The sequence below is a fragment of the Astyanax mexicanus genome, chromosome 11 (genome assembly GCF_023375975.1).
Source record: "Astyanax mexicanus isolate ESR-SI-001 chromosome 11, AstMex3_surface, whole genome shotgun sequence".
Lineage (NCBI taxonomy): Eukaryota > Metazoa > Chordata > Actinopteri > Characiformes > Acestrorhamphidae > Astyanax > Astyanax mexicanus.
Genome location: NC_064418.1, coordinates 35,755,970 through 35,773,459, shown reverse-complemented (window position 1 = coordinate 35,773,459; position 17,490 = coordinate 35,755,970). Strand labels below are relative to the sequence as shown.

General features: G+C 36.4%; 1 protein-coding gene across 1 annotated transcript in view; it reads left to right on the top strand.

Annotated features, from left to right (window-relative positions):
* LOC111194900 (uncharacterized protein KIAA2012) overlaps positions 1-17,490 on the top strand; it is a 51,301-nt gene that overhangs the window by 2,326 nt on the left and 31,485 nt on the right. The window contains exons 3-8 of the mRNA XM_022680275.2: positions 1,586-1,858; positions 11,794-11,923; positions 12,770-12,955; positions 14,660-14,829; positions 15,488-15,680; positions 17,088-17,215. Of these exons, the coding sequence (XP_022535996.2) occupies positions 1,586-1,858; positions 11,794-11,923; positions 12,770-12,955; positions 14,660-14,829; positions 15,488-15,680; positions 17,088-17,215 (1,080 nt within the window). The remainder of the gene's footprint in view (positions 1-1,585; positions 1,859-11,793; positions 11,924-12,769; positions 12,956-14,659; positions 14,830-15,487; positions 15,681-17,087; positions 17,216-17,490) is intronic.

The following is a 17,490-nucleotide window of genomic DNA, read 5'->3' as shown; positions in this document are numbered from 1 at the left end:
AGAGTTGATGGTCTAGATATGGAACATAATCTGCATTCTAATGCTTAGGCTGCAGGCAAGGTAGGCCAGGTCCTGGTAGGATTGTCCTTTGAAAACTCTTTTATGGTAGTGTATTGGTCACACAAATGGAACAGTCTACAAAGGCTGTGAAAGGGAATAGAGCCCATTGCATTGTGCTTTTTAATGCTAAAAAACTATTTTTAAAACATACACTGTGTTGTGGTTCTGTTTTCATTTCTCCTTTGCATTGTACAGTGTATTTGAATAAAAGTTTGGAAAGGATACATCAGCTGCGTCCTAGAATTTGCGTAGGCTTTATAGCTTAGTGTCCTTTACTTTGGAACAGCTAAGAAATGCAGCCCACCTGTTTTAGAATGCAGGTACAACAAGAGTCTGTTACTCTTGTTTCTCAAGACCATGAAGAAAAATCTTTAAAAAAAAATCACGATAAATCCTGTTTGATGCTTTGTTAAAAAGTAAGAATGGACAGGTGAGCTTGGTAGTTAGGTAAAGACTAAATGAAGATTTTTTTATTCATGAAGGATCTGATCAGACGTGCTCTGCGGGAGAAAAGAATACACCAGCATGACCTCAAAGGGTAATCACAGGATGCAAACCACTGGCAGGTCTGAATGTCTTGATGAGATAAAGATTTCGCCTGGAGTGAACTTCACTGAGGATGAGTTTCCCATAATGAACAATAAACTGAAACTACAGGCTTCATTACAAAACTGCATTAAAATTATTAGAACAGAAAAAAACTACCCATCATCTAGTATACAGACCAAACTAAGAATGTATCTTTTTATTACTATATTCTACTGCACATAGCCCTCTAAAAAGGGGTGGGGTTGTCACATCTTAGCCTATGACTTTCTTTTTTTCCCCTCTTTGGCCTCATGTGCTCCTGTCCTCTTGTTTTCCTGTCTTGTGTTCCCAGCCATGTGCTCTTTAAGCCTGTCTCATTTGTAACCCCACCCCCTTGTTACTTCCCCAGATGTCCCTTGTCTGCATCTGTGTATAAATACCTCATTTGTTCCTTTGTTCACTGTTGTGCTTTTTGTGTTTGATCCTCTGTCTCTATGTGAGCTTTATCCTCTGTATTTTGACACTGTCCTAGTATATATATACATTTCTCAGTTCTGCAGTTTAGTGTAAGTTTAGTATATGGTTTGTTTTCTTTACTTTAAGTTTCTTTGCTTGCTTATGTTACTTCTTTATTTGTTTATTAGTCTTCTTATTAATACATTGTTTTATAGTCTTAGTTTTTTTAACTCAACTTGCATTTGCATCCTGCCTCCAACATGTTACATGGGTTTTTCATTATAGACTCTTGCTCAATTTTAATACAAATACACTTTATTAATATACAATTAAAGCTAACATTCTGCACATTAATGTCATATTCATTTTCCCATTGTACTACATTACTACATCCTACATTGTACATCTCAAATAGAGTGTGTGTATCAGATAGAGAGCCACTGCTTCACCACTATTTCTACTTACCTTGTTTTACTTAGTGAACTTAAAAGTAGTATTTGTGTTAAACAGAGTCCATTTTATGTAATTTATTCTCCACCAGGACTACTTTAACTGGAGATCCCAGCCTCCTCTGCTTCGCTTATCCAGCAGTGGACGACTGCTTGGTGGAGCGGAGCCCACACCCCCTAAAACCTACAGCACAAGGAGAGGTCTGCTCATTCTTTACTCGGAAGACCTTGCGCTGTCATCCTGCCAAACAAGCAAGCTCAACAGAAAAGGGAGAGCCTTGAGAAGTTCCAGAGAGGAAGCAGAGATTCAGCTGCACACTCTTCAAGACCTCACTGAAGCCATCTTAGCATATGGCAAAAAACAGGTAGAGTACAATCAGAACATGGTAACGGATAAATGACGAACCAAAGAGAACCAATATTGGCCACTGTAGGATGAATAAAGTAAAATAAAGAAAAATACAGATATTCAGTCTCTAGATACAGTCTATAGATTTTCATTTGCATGAAGTAGCACAGCATTGGGGATTACAGCTAACAAAAAAGCAGACATAACATGGATACTTGATGTAGTTTACAGGTGAATAAAGATCTTTTGGTGCATGGAACCTCAAGCACTTTTATGTCCTCATTCTAAGGGGCACTAAACACCCTGATTTTGCTCAAATTTGAAAAAGGCTAAAAAATGGGAGGAGTAGTTTGGGAGGGGCACTGGATGATGTATGGGTTTAGAGGCAGCGCAGGATAGCATACCTCTGATATCGGTGAGACGCAGATGGATGGACATCATAAGGTGGACAATATTTTTGATTTTTGTACCCGAACACATCATCTTCGCCTATAGCACAGTTGAACCTATGAGAGCGCTACAGAAATGACCACAATAAAAGCCTTTTTTAAAGGTTAGGAAATGTTTAAATTTCAGCTTATTAATGTAAAAATATGGTTTAGGGTTTAGTAGCTCTTTAAACTCATATAAGTTTCAAAAACCTAGCACTTTCACAGCACTCCAGCCACTAGCAGAAGCCTTTCAAGCTTTGAAGCTATGATACTAAAGCTGAGGCAGGTATCCATGCTAAGCTAACAGCTAACCCAGCCAACCAGTTGCCCGTTATCTCTTTACCTATCTAGCAACACACAGCGCAGAAAGGAAACTTTATTAGGAAAGCATTATCTTGTAATAATAATAATAACAAGGTTCTTATTACAGTACTAAAAAAAATGCTGTTCTTTGCTACATAGTTCCTGTGAGCCACCAAGGTGACAAGGTCATTTTCACTACACCAAAAGTCCATTTTACACGAGATACCCCTCGCTGCAGAACCACAAGTCCAGGGGGTGGGGCTGGATCTGATCCAACTCTTCCTATGTCGTGTTTTCATTGGTCTGAAGCAGATCGGACTCTTCCCCATCCGGTTTTACTCACTCGCCTTTCGGAGTCAAGTAAACAATCACGAACGTGAATTAGTTTCGTTGGGTGATTTTACTTAATTGAAAATCTGATTGCTTCTGTTTGTTCGACGTTTTGATTGTGTATTAATATCTGTAATAATAAATGAACATGGTAGCTGGTAGATAAGACACTCATTGGCATCCTTTATTTTAATTATTTATTTTTTATTTTGTCTTTAGGCCCTTTTTATTAAAGATAAAAAATGAAATAGTTAATATTTATATAGGAAATGTACAGCATTTTATTATGTTTGTAATCACAGACATGTTCCTTCTTTTAAATCTGTATTGTGTGATTTAAATGTGCTACGTAGCAAATAACATTTTGATCTATAAACGGTAAAAGTCTTAAGGTTGGGTTCCAGGATTTATTTGATAAGATAAAATAAGTCCTGGTCGGGAAACGTAAGCGACACGTGTTAAGTTTAACGACGAATTGAAATGCAATGACTTAAAACCAATGAAAAGAAGATATGGGTGGTCAGGAGGTCAGGCTCCACCCCTTGGATCAGATCCAGCCCCACCCCCTGGACTTGTGGTTCTGCAGCGAGGGGTACTTGTTTTACACTGGAGTTCTCCTTTATCTGTGCTTTAACTGTGCTTTTACCAGAATCATAAGTTAATGCTACAATTAATATTTTATACTAGTCTCTCTTGGTTGAATTGTTCCCAAAGGTAAGCACTCGAAACTAAATTTACATCAATTTGTGCTACATGTGTAGCTGTGCTGCTCTCCTCGCTGAAACAGCTGCAAAAAAAGAGGCCATTGAGTTCATATATGAGTTCATATAAAGTTTTCTCATGAAAATTCATGCAAAAATTATTTGGACAATCAGTACAGTATGGCAAGACATAATCATAATAATATTGTGAAACGTTTTATTTTCTCATCCCTTGGTCTCATTCTGAGGCAGAATAACAGAGACATTAAAAAAACCCACCTGAGCACTTTTGTGCTACATAATGCTACAAATAATCGTTTATACTTGTCTCTCTTTTTATTGATTGTTCCCAAAGGTAAGAACTCAAAATAAAATGTATATCAGCTTGTGCTACATGTGTAGCTGTGCTGCTCTCCTCACTGCAACAGCTGCAAAAAAAAGAAGGCATTAAGAATACAGTAGATGAGTTCATACACTAAAAAAAGTCAAATTTACGTTTCGCAACCTTCTGCTTTTGCTTTTTTTTTGAAGGAAATTTAATTTCAGATAAATTTAAGTAACTTCAAATCAGTTTCAAGACTTAAATATTACATGGAGTAAATAAGGAAACTGAACTTCAGTCAATCCTTTCTTTTAGTAAACTTTACTTAATTTATTCTTTATAATATATGTATCATATATATGTCCTGATTTTTTTTTATATTTTTTAATATTTTTAGTTGAAACACATATATTACACTGTCTCAACACATGGATGGCATTTAATACTTTCTCTTTTTTGTAGTATACTAAAAAGAATGTATTACATGCCATCCTGTTTACAAAATAAATCTTTGAGATTATGTAAATGTTTGAATGTGTGTTTTAACTAAAAATATAGAAATGTCAGGAATTATAATATATTATGTATCATAAATTATTTGAGTAATATTGTATAAATTAATTGTTAATATTGTATAAATAAAGTAATTATAATTAGGTAATATTGTAGGCAGAAATTAAGTAAAGGTTACTTAAAGAAAGGATTGATTCAGCAAAAATAAATGAAGTAAAGTTTACTAAAAGAAAGGATTAACTGAAGTTCAGTTTACTTATTTACTCTATGTAACTTTTAAGTCTTGAAACTGAGTTGAAGTTACTTAAATGTATCTCAAATTACATTTACTTAAATAAAGCATTTAATTTTACTCATCATTTTTTTTCAGTGTATAATGTTTCCCATGACAGACTCATGCAAAAATGATTTGGATGAAGTGCAAGCGGGTGAATAATTTTACTATAATTCCACTATTGTATTTTTTAGTGTTTTTTTTTTTCAGGAAATGGAAGATATGTGCATACTGCAGAGTCCAAGGTGTTAAAACAGGTCGCTCTCTGTCAGATTTCTCCAGTTATGAAGTCCAGATTGCTACAAATGATCCATTGTGCAGACCTGGCTGAGGTAGACACTCGACGGCCGGCTGAAGGAGAAGTGGGACATAAACTAGAGAAAGAGAGAGAGAGAGTGGGCAGGCCACAGTAAATCTCCCAGCCTTTTACTACCTAACCGAGTTTAGACGCAGGTTCAGGTCAGGGTGACAGCCTTCACAGCGGTATTAGTTTACCAGGCCTGGTAGGAGAACCACAACTCTATTTGGGTCTCGAGAGCTAACCCCGTCCTGAAGGCAGAGCGGCGAGGTGGTGTATATTAATTTTACGTCTCTTCCCTTACTCTCGCGTCGCGGCAACGCGCCGAGCTGCTACACCACCTGGGCTGGGCTGATAAGCCTGCAGCTTATATGCTGCAAACACACTCAGCGCTCAAGGTGTCTCCAATTTCCTCACATTCCAAGCCAATCAAACAGCCAATTTATGTATATTATCCCGATTGACCTCTGCAGGATATGAGCTGCAAATCTTAATAAAGTTGTCCTAAGGGGCTTTATATAAGCAGACAGGCCATAATCTACCCCATTCCTCTCCAGGACAATCTGCAAATACGGCGCAGGCCTTGGCTGTCGCCTCATTATACGCACATTAATCCTTCCCCTCTTGTTGAGTTGGAGAGTTGTCTGTGTGGAGGCAGGATTAGGCAGATACCGCACCCAGTCATGCGGGAAAACAAATGCAAACAAATACACACACACATACAGATGCAGGTGCAGAGAGGAAGTGTAGGGGCTATTCTTTCGCATTTTTCGCATTTGGATGTTGTTTCCGATATGAAATCCTTATCTGAATCTAGACATGATGAAAACATGTCAGAACACCTATTCAGAACCAAAATGTTCAGTTTGTGATAATAAAAGCTTTGGCAGGACTAGTTCTAGGGCTGCAACTAATGATTATTTTGCTAGTCGACTAATCTGCTGATTATTTTTTTCGATTAGTCGCTCAGTCATCGATTATATCTGCAATGTCCTTCAATCTCTAAAACAATAGAAACAGCTAAAAATGAGATTTAAAAGGCATTTAGATGACAAGATTTTAGTTTAAACATGAAGTGTACTTATATTTAGTGAGTAAATACAGGGGTTGGACAATGAAACTGAAACACCTGGTTTTAGACCACAATAATTTATTGTCCTGACGGACAGTTCTGGTGGAAACAGGAGAGTTGAGGTGCACATTGAATTCTGCCGTGATTTGGGCAGCCACGGTTTTATGTTTTTTGAATACAATCCGGGTTAGCACCCGAACATCCCTTTCAAACAGCTTCCTCTTACAGCGTCCACAGTTAATCCTGTTAGATGTGTTTGGTCCTTCTTGGTGGTATGCTGATATTACCCTGGATACATACCCTGGCTCTTGATACATCACAAAGACTTGCTGTCTTGGTCACAGATGCACCAGTAAGACGTGCACCAACAACTTGTCCTCTTTTGAACTCTGCTATGTCACCCATAATGTTGTGTGCATTGCAATATTTTGAGCAAAACTGTGCTTTTAACCTGCTAATTGAACCTTCACACTCTCCTCTTACTGGTGCAATGTGCAATTAATGAAGATTGGCCACCAGGCTGGTCCAATTTAGCCATGAAACCTCCCACACTAAAATGACAGGTGTTTCAGTTTCAGTTGTTCAACCCCTGTATGTAATCTGTTGTGTTTGGGCACTTTTGGAGACGGACTAAGTTGAGTGTAAACTGTGCAAGTGAGCAATTACCCCATCTCCCACTGAGCTTATGTTCCTAGCACTTTGTGTAATGCAGTAGTGTTACAAATAAACAATAAATTGACAATGAAATTTGTAGTCGACAAATTTAAATAATCGAAATTGTCGATTATATTGACTAATCGTTGCAGCCCTAAATAGTTCATGTCTTTTTTTTAATATTAAACTTTAAACTTTAAGTTCTTAAACCTTCACAGTGCTGTGCCTATTTGTACTGTTCCACAAGCAAAACCCAGAACCTCAAAAAAAAAAAAAATAGACCCACCAAGCTTCATACAGTCTCTACTAAAGTAACTCTGGCAAATCTAGTTTATTATTGATTGTTTGTTATATTTATTTACCTGATTAAAAAAGGCAACAATATCATCAAAATAAAGCCAATATCGAACCTCCCACACTCTACAGATCACACCACGTGCTGTGTATGCTTTCGCTATTATAAAGTGTGTAAAAGTGCTGCAGCAATGAAACACCAGGTCAGAGGTACACAGCTCATAAAGAGCACCATTTATCCAGAGCACCCCAAAACCCAAACATACATCACCACTGCCCAAACTCAAAATATATACATTGGAAAGAGTCCCTGAAACCCTTGCTTAAGGTACTGTGTCAACTAAATTCATCAGTCTTGCCAGTATATCCAGAGTTCTGTAGAGCTTTAAGTGGAAGTTTACCAGCCTTCACCGGTAGCTGATGAAATCTTGATTTGGCATTAATCCCTTCTTCACCACAACCAAGCAGTCTGCTGTAATTTATGGTAACATGGCTCCCTCTCTGTACACACACACACACACACACAAATAATGGCCCCATTTGCATATACAGAAAAATAAGAGTCCACTTCAGTTTCTGAATTGAGTTAAATGAACATTTCTCCCAAATTCCAAATAAAAATATTGACATTTAAAGCATTTATTTGCAGAAAATGAGAAATGGCTGAAATAACAAAAAGGATGCAGAGCGTTTAGACCTCAAATAATGCAAAGAAAACAAGTTCATATTCATAAAATTTTATCCTGGTTTTTAATCACAGTTTTCATGCATCTTGGCATGTTCTCCTCCACCAGTCTTACACACTGCTTTTGGATAACTTTATGCCACTCCTGGTGCAAAAAATCAAGCGGTTTAGCTTGGTTTGATGGCTTGTGATTGATGGCATCCATCTTCCTCTTGTTTACATTCCAGAGGTTTTCAATTTAGTAAAATCAAAGAAACTTATCATTTTCAAATGGTCTCTTATTTTTTCCAGAGCTGTACGTCCAAGCTCAATAATATTCATATTATATTATCCATATAATATAAATCATGTGTCCCAAGAACAAAAGTGTTGGTATTTTAGTATTAGCACTTTAGCATTAGCAATGTGAGCTTTTGTTTTTTTTTTTTTTCTGGTATGCAGTGGTCAGTACCTGTCAAAAGTGATTAAAGAAAGGAAATCCAGTGAACCAGTGACAGGGATGTGGGGAACATAAGGCCTATCCGGACGGGATTAGTTTTTCAGGGTGACGTTTGTGAATTTTTTTTCACAGTTGTACTCAGTGATAAAACTCTTGCATCTGGACTGCAACTGAAAAAACAGGAGGACTAGTGAGCTTTTCAGCTTGCTCTGTTACAAGACATCAGTGTTCAGTAGCTCCTCCATTTCCACATTTCCTCGCTGTTGTGTTTATGTGGATCCCTGTGGAAAAGGGCACCTAAAGTGTAATTACGGTGCGTGGTAGTGGACAAATAGCTATTTTATTAAACGCGAGCAGACGAAACTCAGAGACGTGCATCTAGACAAGACTAAAGTTACTGTAGGACCACGGAGTTCAGTGAAAAACAGTAGATAATTTAGCCTGTATTTTTTTTTTTAGAAGACGTCTAAAAAAAACACATACATGGTCGTTCTGGACGGGAATAAAATCACAGAGGACCCAACATAAAAGAAAAAAAAATTACCCCAGGACCCCCTGAGAAACTAATTTCATCCGTATATATAAAAGGTACATCACAACTTACAGGACTTAAAGAATTTGCTTCTAACCTCAGAGGTCTTGTGGAGTTCATGTCTTAAATGGTCAGATCTTTTCTGACAGTAAAAGTGTGACCTATTCAGTATTAGGCAGGTGGTGTTAATTCTATGGCTGACAAGAGCAGAGTCAGTTCTTTACACTTTAATGAGACCAGAAACCATAATGACATAATGCTATCCTGTTGTTTTACCTCATTGTAAACACACCTTTTTTGGTACGTTTTCAGTTTTGAATGGAAAATAGTACATCAAAGCTACCCTGTCATACCTGTTGCTATTGCTACTGCAAATTCATAAAAATTCAGAGTTCAAAGATGCCCCTGAGCTAAAGAACTTTTATTCCAATTACTTTTACAATTACCAGATATGTAACTGACATATTCATTTCAGAGTAATTACTCTATAACTCTAAACACACTGAAAAAAATGATGAGTAAAATTTAATTTAAAAAAATTCTTTCTGCATTTGCTTTTTTTTTTTAGGTAAATTTAATTTCAGGTAAAATTAAGTAACTTCAACTCAGTTTCAGGACTCAGTTTCATGTTACATAGAGTAAATAAGAGAACTGAACTTCAGTCAATCCTTTCTTTTAGTAAACTTTACTTAATATGTGCATACAATATTACATAATTACAATTACTTCATTTATACAATAATACTCCAATAATTTAAGATACATAATATATTATAATTCCTGAAATTTAAATATTTTTTGTTAAAACACGCATTCAAATATTTACATAATCTCAAAGATTTATTTTGTAAACAGACCAAGTCTCACTGTCTTAACACATGGATGGCATGTAATATTTTTTTTTAGTATTCTTATATAAAGAATGTATTACATGCCATCCATGTGCTGAGACAGTGTAATATGTGTGTGTTTTAACTATAATAATATTAAAATTTCAGGAATTATAATATATTATGTATCAAATTATTATACATTTATACATTTATTAATATAAATTATTTGAGTAATATTGTAATATTGTTAATTAAGTAATTGTAATTAGGTAATATTGTATGCAGATTTACTAAAAAAAAAGGATTGACTGAAGTTCAGTTCCCTTATTTACTGTAAGTCTTGAAACTGAGTTAAAGTTACTTAAATTTATCTGAAATTAAATTTACCTAAAAAAAAAAAGCAAATGCAAAAAATTGCAAAACTCTTTTTGAGTAAATTTTACTCATCATTTTTTTTCAGTGCAGATGAATAACTCTATAATAAGGCTGCTGTTTAAGGTTAAGCCTTATTGGAGAAAACCACCCTCGCATTGGTAGCACAGAGAAATCCCTGCAAGCAGCAGAAGCAGCTGCAGAGTAAAACCTGAGCAGAGCAGATGCGGTTCTGTGCCAAATCAGGGAAGGATGCAGGTGATGAGAGCTGAATGTGGTAATCAGTGTGTTTAGGGATTGGGACGCGTCCCAGCCTGGAGATGGGCACGCGGTGTGGGTGGCCTGTGTGCAGAGCGCCCCATCTGTCACGTTCTCACTACGGCTGAATGTAAACAGCACAGGTGTGCCCTGGGTTGCCAGGAACTCCAAATGACCGCGGCCGCAGTCCTTATCGCTGCACATCTGCATTCATGTAAATGGTATTCATACTTTCGCAGACAGATGATGGTACACAGACAGAGAGCGAATAATCACTTACATCGCCAGAGATAATCTAGGACAAATTCTGTCTGCAAGTTAAACAAAACTCAACACAAACGTTATATAAACAGAGGACTGCCTATGTAGGTCAATGCCAAAAATCCCCACCATTGCTACATTTCTCCCTCTCTTTTCCTCTCTCTCACTCTGTGGATTTCCTACAGTAAAAGTTTTCAAAACGTCTCTCCATGCTGAACTATTTAACATGCTGACACCTGGTCTCACTGTAAAGTTAAATGTTCGACTCGGGGGATCAAAACATTTTAATACTTACTCTATACTTCTGAAAGTATTTTAGAGAGGTGTAGCCAAATGAACTTCATAAAGTTTTATGAGTTCAGAAATCAATATTTGCTGGAATATCCCTGGTTTTAATCACAGTTTTCATGCATCTTGGCATTTTCTCCTCCACCAGTCTTACACACTGCTTTTGGATAACTTTATGCCACTCCTGGTGCAAAAAAATCGAGCAGTTCAGCTTGGTTTAATGGCTTGTGATTGATGGCATCCATCTTCCTCTTGATTATATTCAAGAGATTTTCAATTTGGTAAAATCAAAGAAACTCATACATTTTTAGTGGACAGGATTAGTTTCTCAGGGGGACGTATGTGAAAATTTCCACACTTTTAATCAGTGATAAAACTGATCTGGACTGCAATAGAAAAAACAGGAGCACTAGTGAGTTTTTTGGCTTTCTCGGTCACATGACATCAGTGTTCAGTAGCTCCTCCATTTCCACTCACTGTTGTGTTTACATGGATCTCTGTGGAAACGCGCGCCCAAAGTGTAAGTACGGTGCGTGGCAGTGCGCAAATAGCTATTTTATTAAATGCGAGGAGACTAAACTCAGAGATGTCCATCCGGACGGGTATAAAATTAACAGATGACCACCTAGTTCAGCGAAAAACAGTAGATAATTAATTTCTCCCTGTCTTTTCCTCTCTCACACTGTGGATTTCCTACAGTAAAAGCTTTCAAAACGTCTCTCCATGCTGAACTATTTAATATGCTGACACCTGGTCTCACTTTAAAGTTGTTAAATGTTCGACTCGGGGGATTAAAACATTTTAATACTTACTCTATACTTCTGAAAGTATTTTAGAGAGGTGTAGCCAAATGAACTTGCTGCATTTCCTCTACAGATATTTAACACAAACAGGAGCAAATCTAAAGGGAACACAGATCACACCTACAAAGGCAGAGTAAATAATAGAATATAAGCACAAAAACATTGAAGTGTCACAGCTTCAAAAGGCACATCATTTTAAGCAGCGTTTTTTTGTTCTTCCGGGACTCAAAGAAGACTTAAAAAGACAATATCAAATGTGTAAATGTCTGCATTTTATTTACCTTGCAGCCTCAAGCCAAGGTGGGATGCCACACCAGTGTTACCCAGCCTCTGCTGCCAGTTCTCAGATGTGCCACTCTGCGCTTCTATTCACAACACACGCCTGCAGAGGAGCAGGACCATGTGAACCAGCTTACAGGTAAAGGTCATTCCTGATTTTGCTATTTATAGGTATATGTTTGAGTAAAATGAACATTGTTGTTTTATTCTATAAACTACAGACAACATTTCTCCTAAATTCCAAATAAAAATATTGGCATTTAGAGCATTTAATTGCAGAATTGTAAGAGTTCAGATAATAATATTTGGTGGAATAACCCTGGTTTTTAATCAAAGTTTTAAACATGCATCTCGGCATGTTCTCCTCCACCAGTCTTGCGCACTGCTTTTGGAGTAAATAAATGAACTTGACAATCCTTTCTTTTATTAACCTTTCCTTAATTTCTGCATACAATATTACCTAATTACAGTTACTTAATTTTTACAATATTACTCAAATTATTTATGACACATAATATATTGTAATTTCTGAAATGCAAATATTTTTTGTTAAACACACATTGTCTTGAAAGTCTTGAAACCGAGTTGAAGTTACTTTATTTATCTGAAATTTATCTGAAATTAAATTAACTTAAAAAAAAGCAAACGCAGAATTTTATTTATTTATTTAATAGTTTATTTAACAGGGAAAGAAAAAAAGAAAAAAGAGACACAAGTGGCATCAGGGTTGGGTTGAGGGGAAACACTATCCCCAAACTTATTAATGCTGACATATCTGGCATGTTATGAGCCAGTTAGTCAGGCTCATTTTACTCATCATTTTTTTCAGTGTGTAAAATATTTTATTCCATGGTCATCAGAAAATGTAAAGGTCATTTTTGGGTTTGAATAGAATTAATTTTCTTTTTTAATTTTTTACTTTTTACTCACATTTACTTTAAGTCTTCACCCAATAAATAAATAAATAAATCTTAACTCTCTGCAGGCAGGGATGATGCCGCTGTCTGTTCAGGTCAGGGTAACTCGGTGAACACCAGACCAGGGCAGGAGAGATATCGGCCTCGATTCCTCTGCTTCCCCCAACCACAGAAGCCTCCCTCCGGCCCTCTGCCACCCATTACCCACAGCCTGGCACCCAGACACAGTGAGGACAGGCCTCATCTGGCACCAGGTATGATTATGCTTAGCAACCTCAGTACACAAGTACCGCTCGGGATCAGATAAAGGTTGCCCGCTTTCAAAGATAGTCTTTGTTTAGGTAAATGAGATACACCACATTGCAACACCGCCAAATACAAAGAGCAAGTCAGGAATTATTTAGTTTGGGCCATCATCTTATTACAGTAGCTCCCATTCAAATGGGAGATAATTACATCTTTAAAATACGTGTACCAAACATTCCCCTATGAATGGCTTCCATTCATGACCGGGGGGAAAGCAGTGCAGCCACATTATAGCTCATTTTGTGCCCTTTCAGCAGCGGCAGTACACCTTAGGAAAGCTGGACTTCTTAGAACTTCTTAGAACTGTAAAGGACTGGTCAAAGAAGAGTGTGTGCAGTTCTGCTATATCATGTTTGTTCTTCCATCCATCCATTCCAAACTATCTCCATTTACAGCTCTGGAAAAAAAAATAAGAGACCACTTCAGTTTCTGAATCAGCTTCTCTGATTTTGCTATTTATAGGTTTATGTTTAAGTAAAATGAACATTGTTGTTTTATTCTATAAACTACAGACAACATTTCACCCAAATTCCAACTAAAATCTTTTCATTTAGAGCATTTATTTGCAGAAAATGAGAAATGGCTGAAATAACAAAAAAGATGCAGAGCTTTCAGACCTCAAATAATGCAAAGATTAAGAACAAGTTCATATTTATAAAGTTTTAAGAGATCAGAAATCAATATTTGATGCAATAACCCTTGTTTTTAATCACAGTTTTCATGCATCTTGGCATCATGTTCTCCTCCACCAGTCTTACACACTGCTTTTGGATAACTTCATGCCACTCCTGGTGCAAAAACAAATTCAAGCAGTTCAGCTTGCTTTGATGGCTTGTGATCATCCATCTTCCTCCTCTTGATTTTATTCCAGAGGATTTCAATTTGGTAAAGTAAAAAAAAAAAAAAAAAATCATCATTTTTAAGTGGTCTCTTATTTATTTATTTTTAGATCTGTATTACAGAAATATACAGTATCATTGTGGTAGAGGGTTACAGTACATATTACATAGTATTTATTATGCCGTATATTTTATTGCCAGTATACCTCTAAATGTTACACTGTAAAGCCATACGTTGTTTAAACTTAAATGATTTAAGTCTTTTGTATATAAAATTGGATATTTCTAAACAATACTCAACTAAAAATATATATACATTCAAACTGAGATCTTTGAGTTGGACCAACTTATAATAATTGAGATTAGTCTGTTGTCATTGGCAGCTTCTTTTTCATTGGCTTCTGTCACAATCTATTTGCATACTGGGTGGGTCCAACAGTTTCTGACACTAAACATCAGTGTGTAGTGATTCCCCCTGCGCTACCTTAGAAAAAAATCAACTTCCCCTTAAGTTGTAATAACTTAATGTTTTAATTTATGCTAACCCAAGTTTTCATTCCTCATTACTTAACCTTTTTAAGGCAACCGATTTCCTCAATTTTTTAAGTAAATTCAACTAAAAAATTTGAGCAAACCGGCTGCCTTAAAAAAGTTAAGTTAAGTTAACTTATCCGGTCTTACAGTATAACAAAAATAAAAAAAAGTTTTCACTACCCATTACTTTTCATTGTTTTAAAGTAAATTCAACCTATCCAGGCATACAGTGTAGATGACATGGGTTCCATTGAATATGTATTTAAAACTGGTGTACAGGTGGCACTGTGACTTCTAAGACAAAAGGCCCGGAGGACCAGACGACAAACAAGGAGATAAAGACGACTTTCAGAACAGCAGTGAAGAGACAGAGAGTTCAGATGAGCCCAATAACTGAAGCAGAAAGCAGAGCTCGGGAAGAGCTGAGAGGATGGACTGTAGAGCAGACGGTCAGTGAAATAACGCTGCATCCTTAGCCAATCCCACATTCCACTTCATTTAATCCCATTTAGACAAATTTAATACACAAAGTGACAATGTAGATTAGAATAAATTGGGTTTGAATGAATCCAGCAGAAGTGATATAATAGAGCTGCACCTGACTGTATCACTGTCTGCAAGCTTTAGACTTGTCTCCTGTGATCTGACTCTGTGATCTGGCACGCTCAGAATGTGACCTCAGATTCCTCAGTTTTTTGTTTTTTTTCTGTATGTAATTCCGACGTAATTACTGCTAGAAAAATTTTCCATTCTTTCACCATCATCATCATCATCTTCAGATGAGAGGCTCAGAAAGGTCCGTTTAGAACGAATCATCTGACCTTAAACAGCATTAGTTTACACTCTTTTTAAAAGTCTCTTTCAAAGGAGCATCACACTGTTTTTTGTGGGAGGCATTTGGCTTTTGAATGTGGAACTAACAGAATAGGAATGACACGTATAGCATCTATTTGAGGTTGATCAATTGAAACTTTTCAAAAAGTACCACACAGTGTCATTGACTGCTGTTAAAATTTTCCCTCTGTACGCAATTTGACCACAACTTCAAAGAACCTAACCTTTTCCTCAATAGCTTTTATCTCTCTTACTTTCACTCGCTCTCACCAGGTTACAGAGCATTTGACTGGCTACCCAAAGGACGAAAGTGGTCAATGGAAACAAAGTGCAATAGAAACAGGCGGCGAGAAAGAAAGCTCCTCTTCAAAACCAGCGAATATCAACCCCTCGTTGGGATGCAGTCACCTTTCTAGTGTCAGCAACTTCACAAGACACGTGGAGGCAGCCTGCCAGCGAAGCCCTGGTAAGTTTTGTCTACCCGACAAATAGCCAACAATGAGCGCCATCTAAAATTCTCCTTCAGCAAACTCTACAAAGACTTGCTTTGACTTGATGTGAGGAAGGACTTTCTCAAACGACGTGCGAGAGAAGGAGTTTTACCATTTACAGAAAATTAAATTTATATACAGTATATACACCTATATACCAGGTTACAATAATATTATACACCTCCATTTTATGTGTCATGTTGGACATTTTATATATATATACATTCCTGTTTTACGTTTTTGGCATAATATGAATCGGGTCCTTATTTTTTGCATTGCGTCCATATTTTATAATGAATGGACCAAGAGATACAGTCTAAAAACACTTAAAATATTTTACATTGACGTCCACTGAAAGCTGAAAGTTTTTTTGTTCCTTCTTCTGTAGAGTTGCTGTTTGGAGTAAAAAAACTTTGCTTTGCAGTAAAAAAAACATACACACCATTCAGGTTTAAAGTTGCTGAATATAACACCAAGCACAAATATCCAGCCAAAAGTGTTTTTCCTCTGGTTTTCTAGTCAAAAAATGAACACAAATGCAAGACTATGGGATGATAAAAACTTTGCATACAAAAGAAATTTAACTTGCATTTATTACCTGGAAAATATCAGTTATTTTACAATTATTCAATTTTCTAAAATTGTCTGAAAATCTGGCAATGAATTATGCTTAAAAACCGACCACAGACAAATGTAAAATTCTGTTAAAAGTAAAAACAAAAATCAGTATACAGCTCTGGAAAAAAAAATAAGAGACCACTTAAAAATGATGAGTTTCTTTGATTTCACCAAGTTGAAAACCACTAGAATATAATCAAGAGGAAGATTGATGATCACAAGCCATCAAACCAAGCTGACCTGCTTGAATTTTTGCACCAGGAGTAAAGGCATAAAGTTACCCAAAAGCAGTGTGTAAGACTGATGGAGGAGAACATGCCAAGAAGCATGAAAACTGTGATTATTTTTGTTATTTCAGCTATTTCTCATTTTCTGCAAATAAATGCTCTAAATGACGATTAGGGAGAAATCTGTAGTTTATATAATAAAACAACAATGTTCATTTTACTCAAACATATACCTATAAATAGCAAAATCAGAGAAACTAATTCATAAACTGAAGTGGTCTCTTAGTTTTTTCCAGAGCTGTAAAAGTAACATTATTTAAGAAAATACTAAAATTCATCAATAAATACATGGAAATAAAATCAGATTAAAAAAACAGATCAACATATAAATTGGAATTGTCTAGGGGTGGTATAATCTCTAACTGTGGAACCGGAGAGTGAACCAAATGTATGTAATGGCAAAAGTATACCTCCTAAAGTTACTAGTAAATGCCATTTAGAACCATTTAGACTTATATTTTCCCTTTTATTTTTTAGTGAAACAGAAAGCCACTGATGCACACTTGAGGAAAACGAACACACATCCAAAGCCCAGCTTCAACACCTTCCATCTACCTCCCATTAACCAGACTCTTCCCTCAGACTCAGACAGCAAGGAGCATGAAGTAAGTCAGTGGTCCCTCAAAAAAAAAAGGCAGAAATTTCTGTTTTACCCTGTAGAAACTGGTTTGACTGGGTATCACGAATATTACACATATTGTGGTGAACTGTTTCCGGTTTAAATGTTTTCTGTACAATATACAGCTCTGGAAAAAAATATAAGACCACCTAAAAATTATGAGTTTCTTTGATTTTACCAAATGGAAAACCTCAGGAATGTAATCAAGAGGAAGATGCATGATTACAAACCAAGAAGACATCAAACCAACTGAACTGCTTG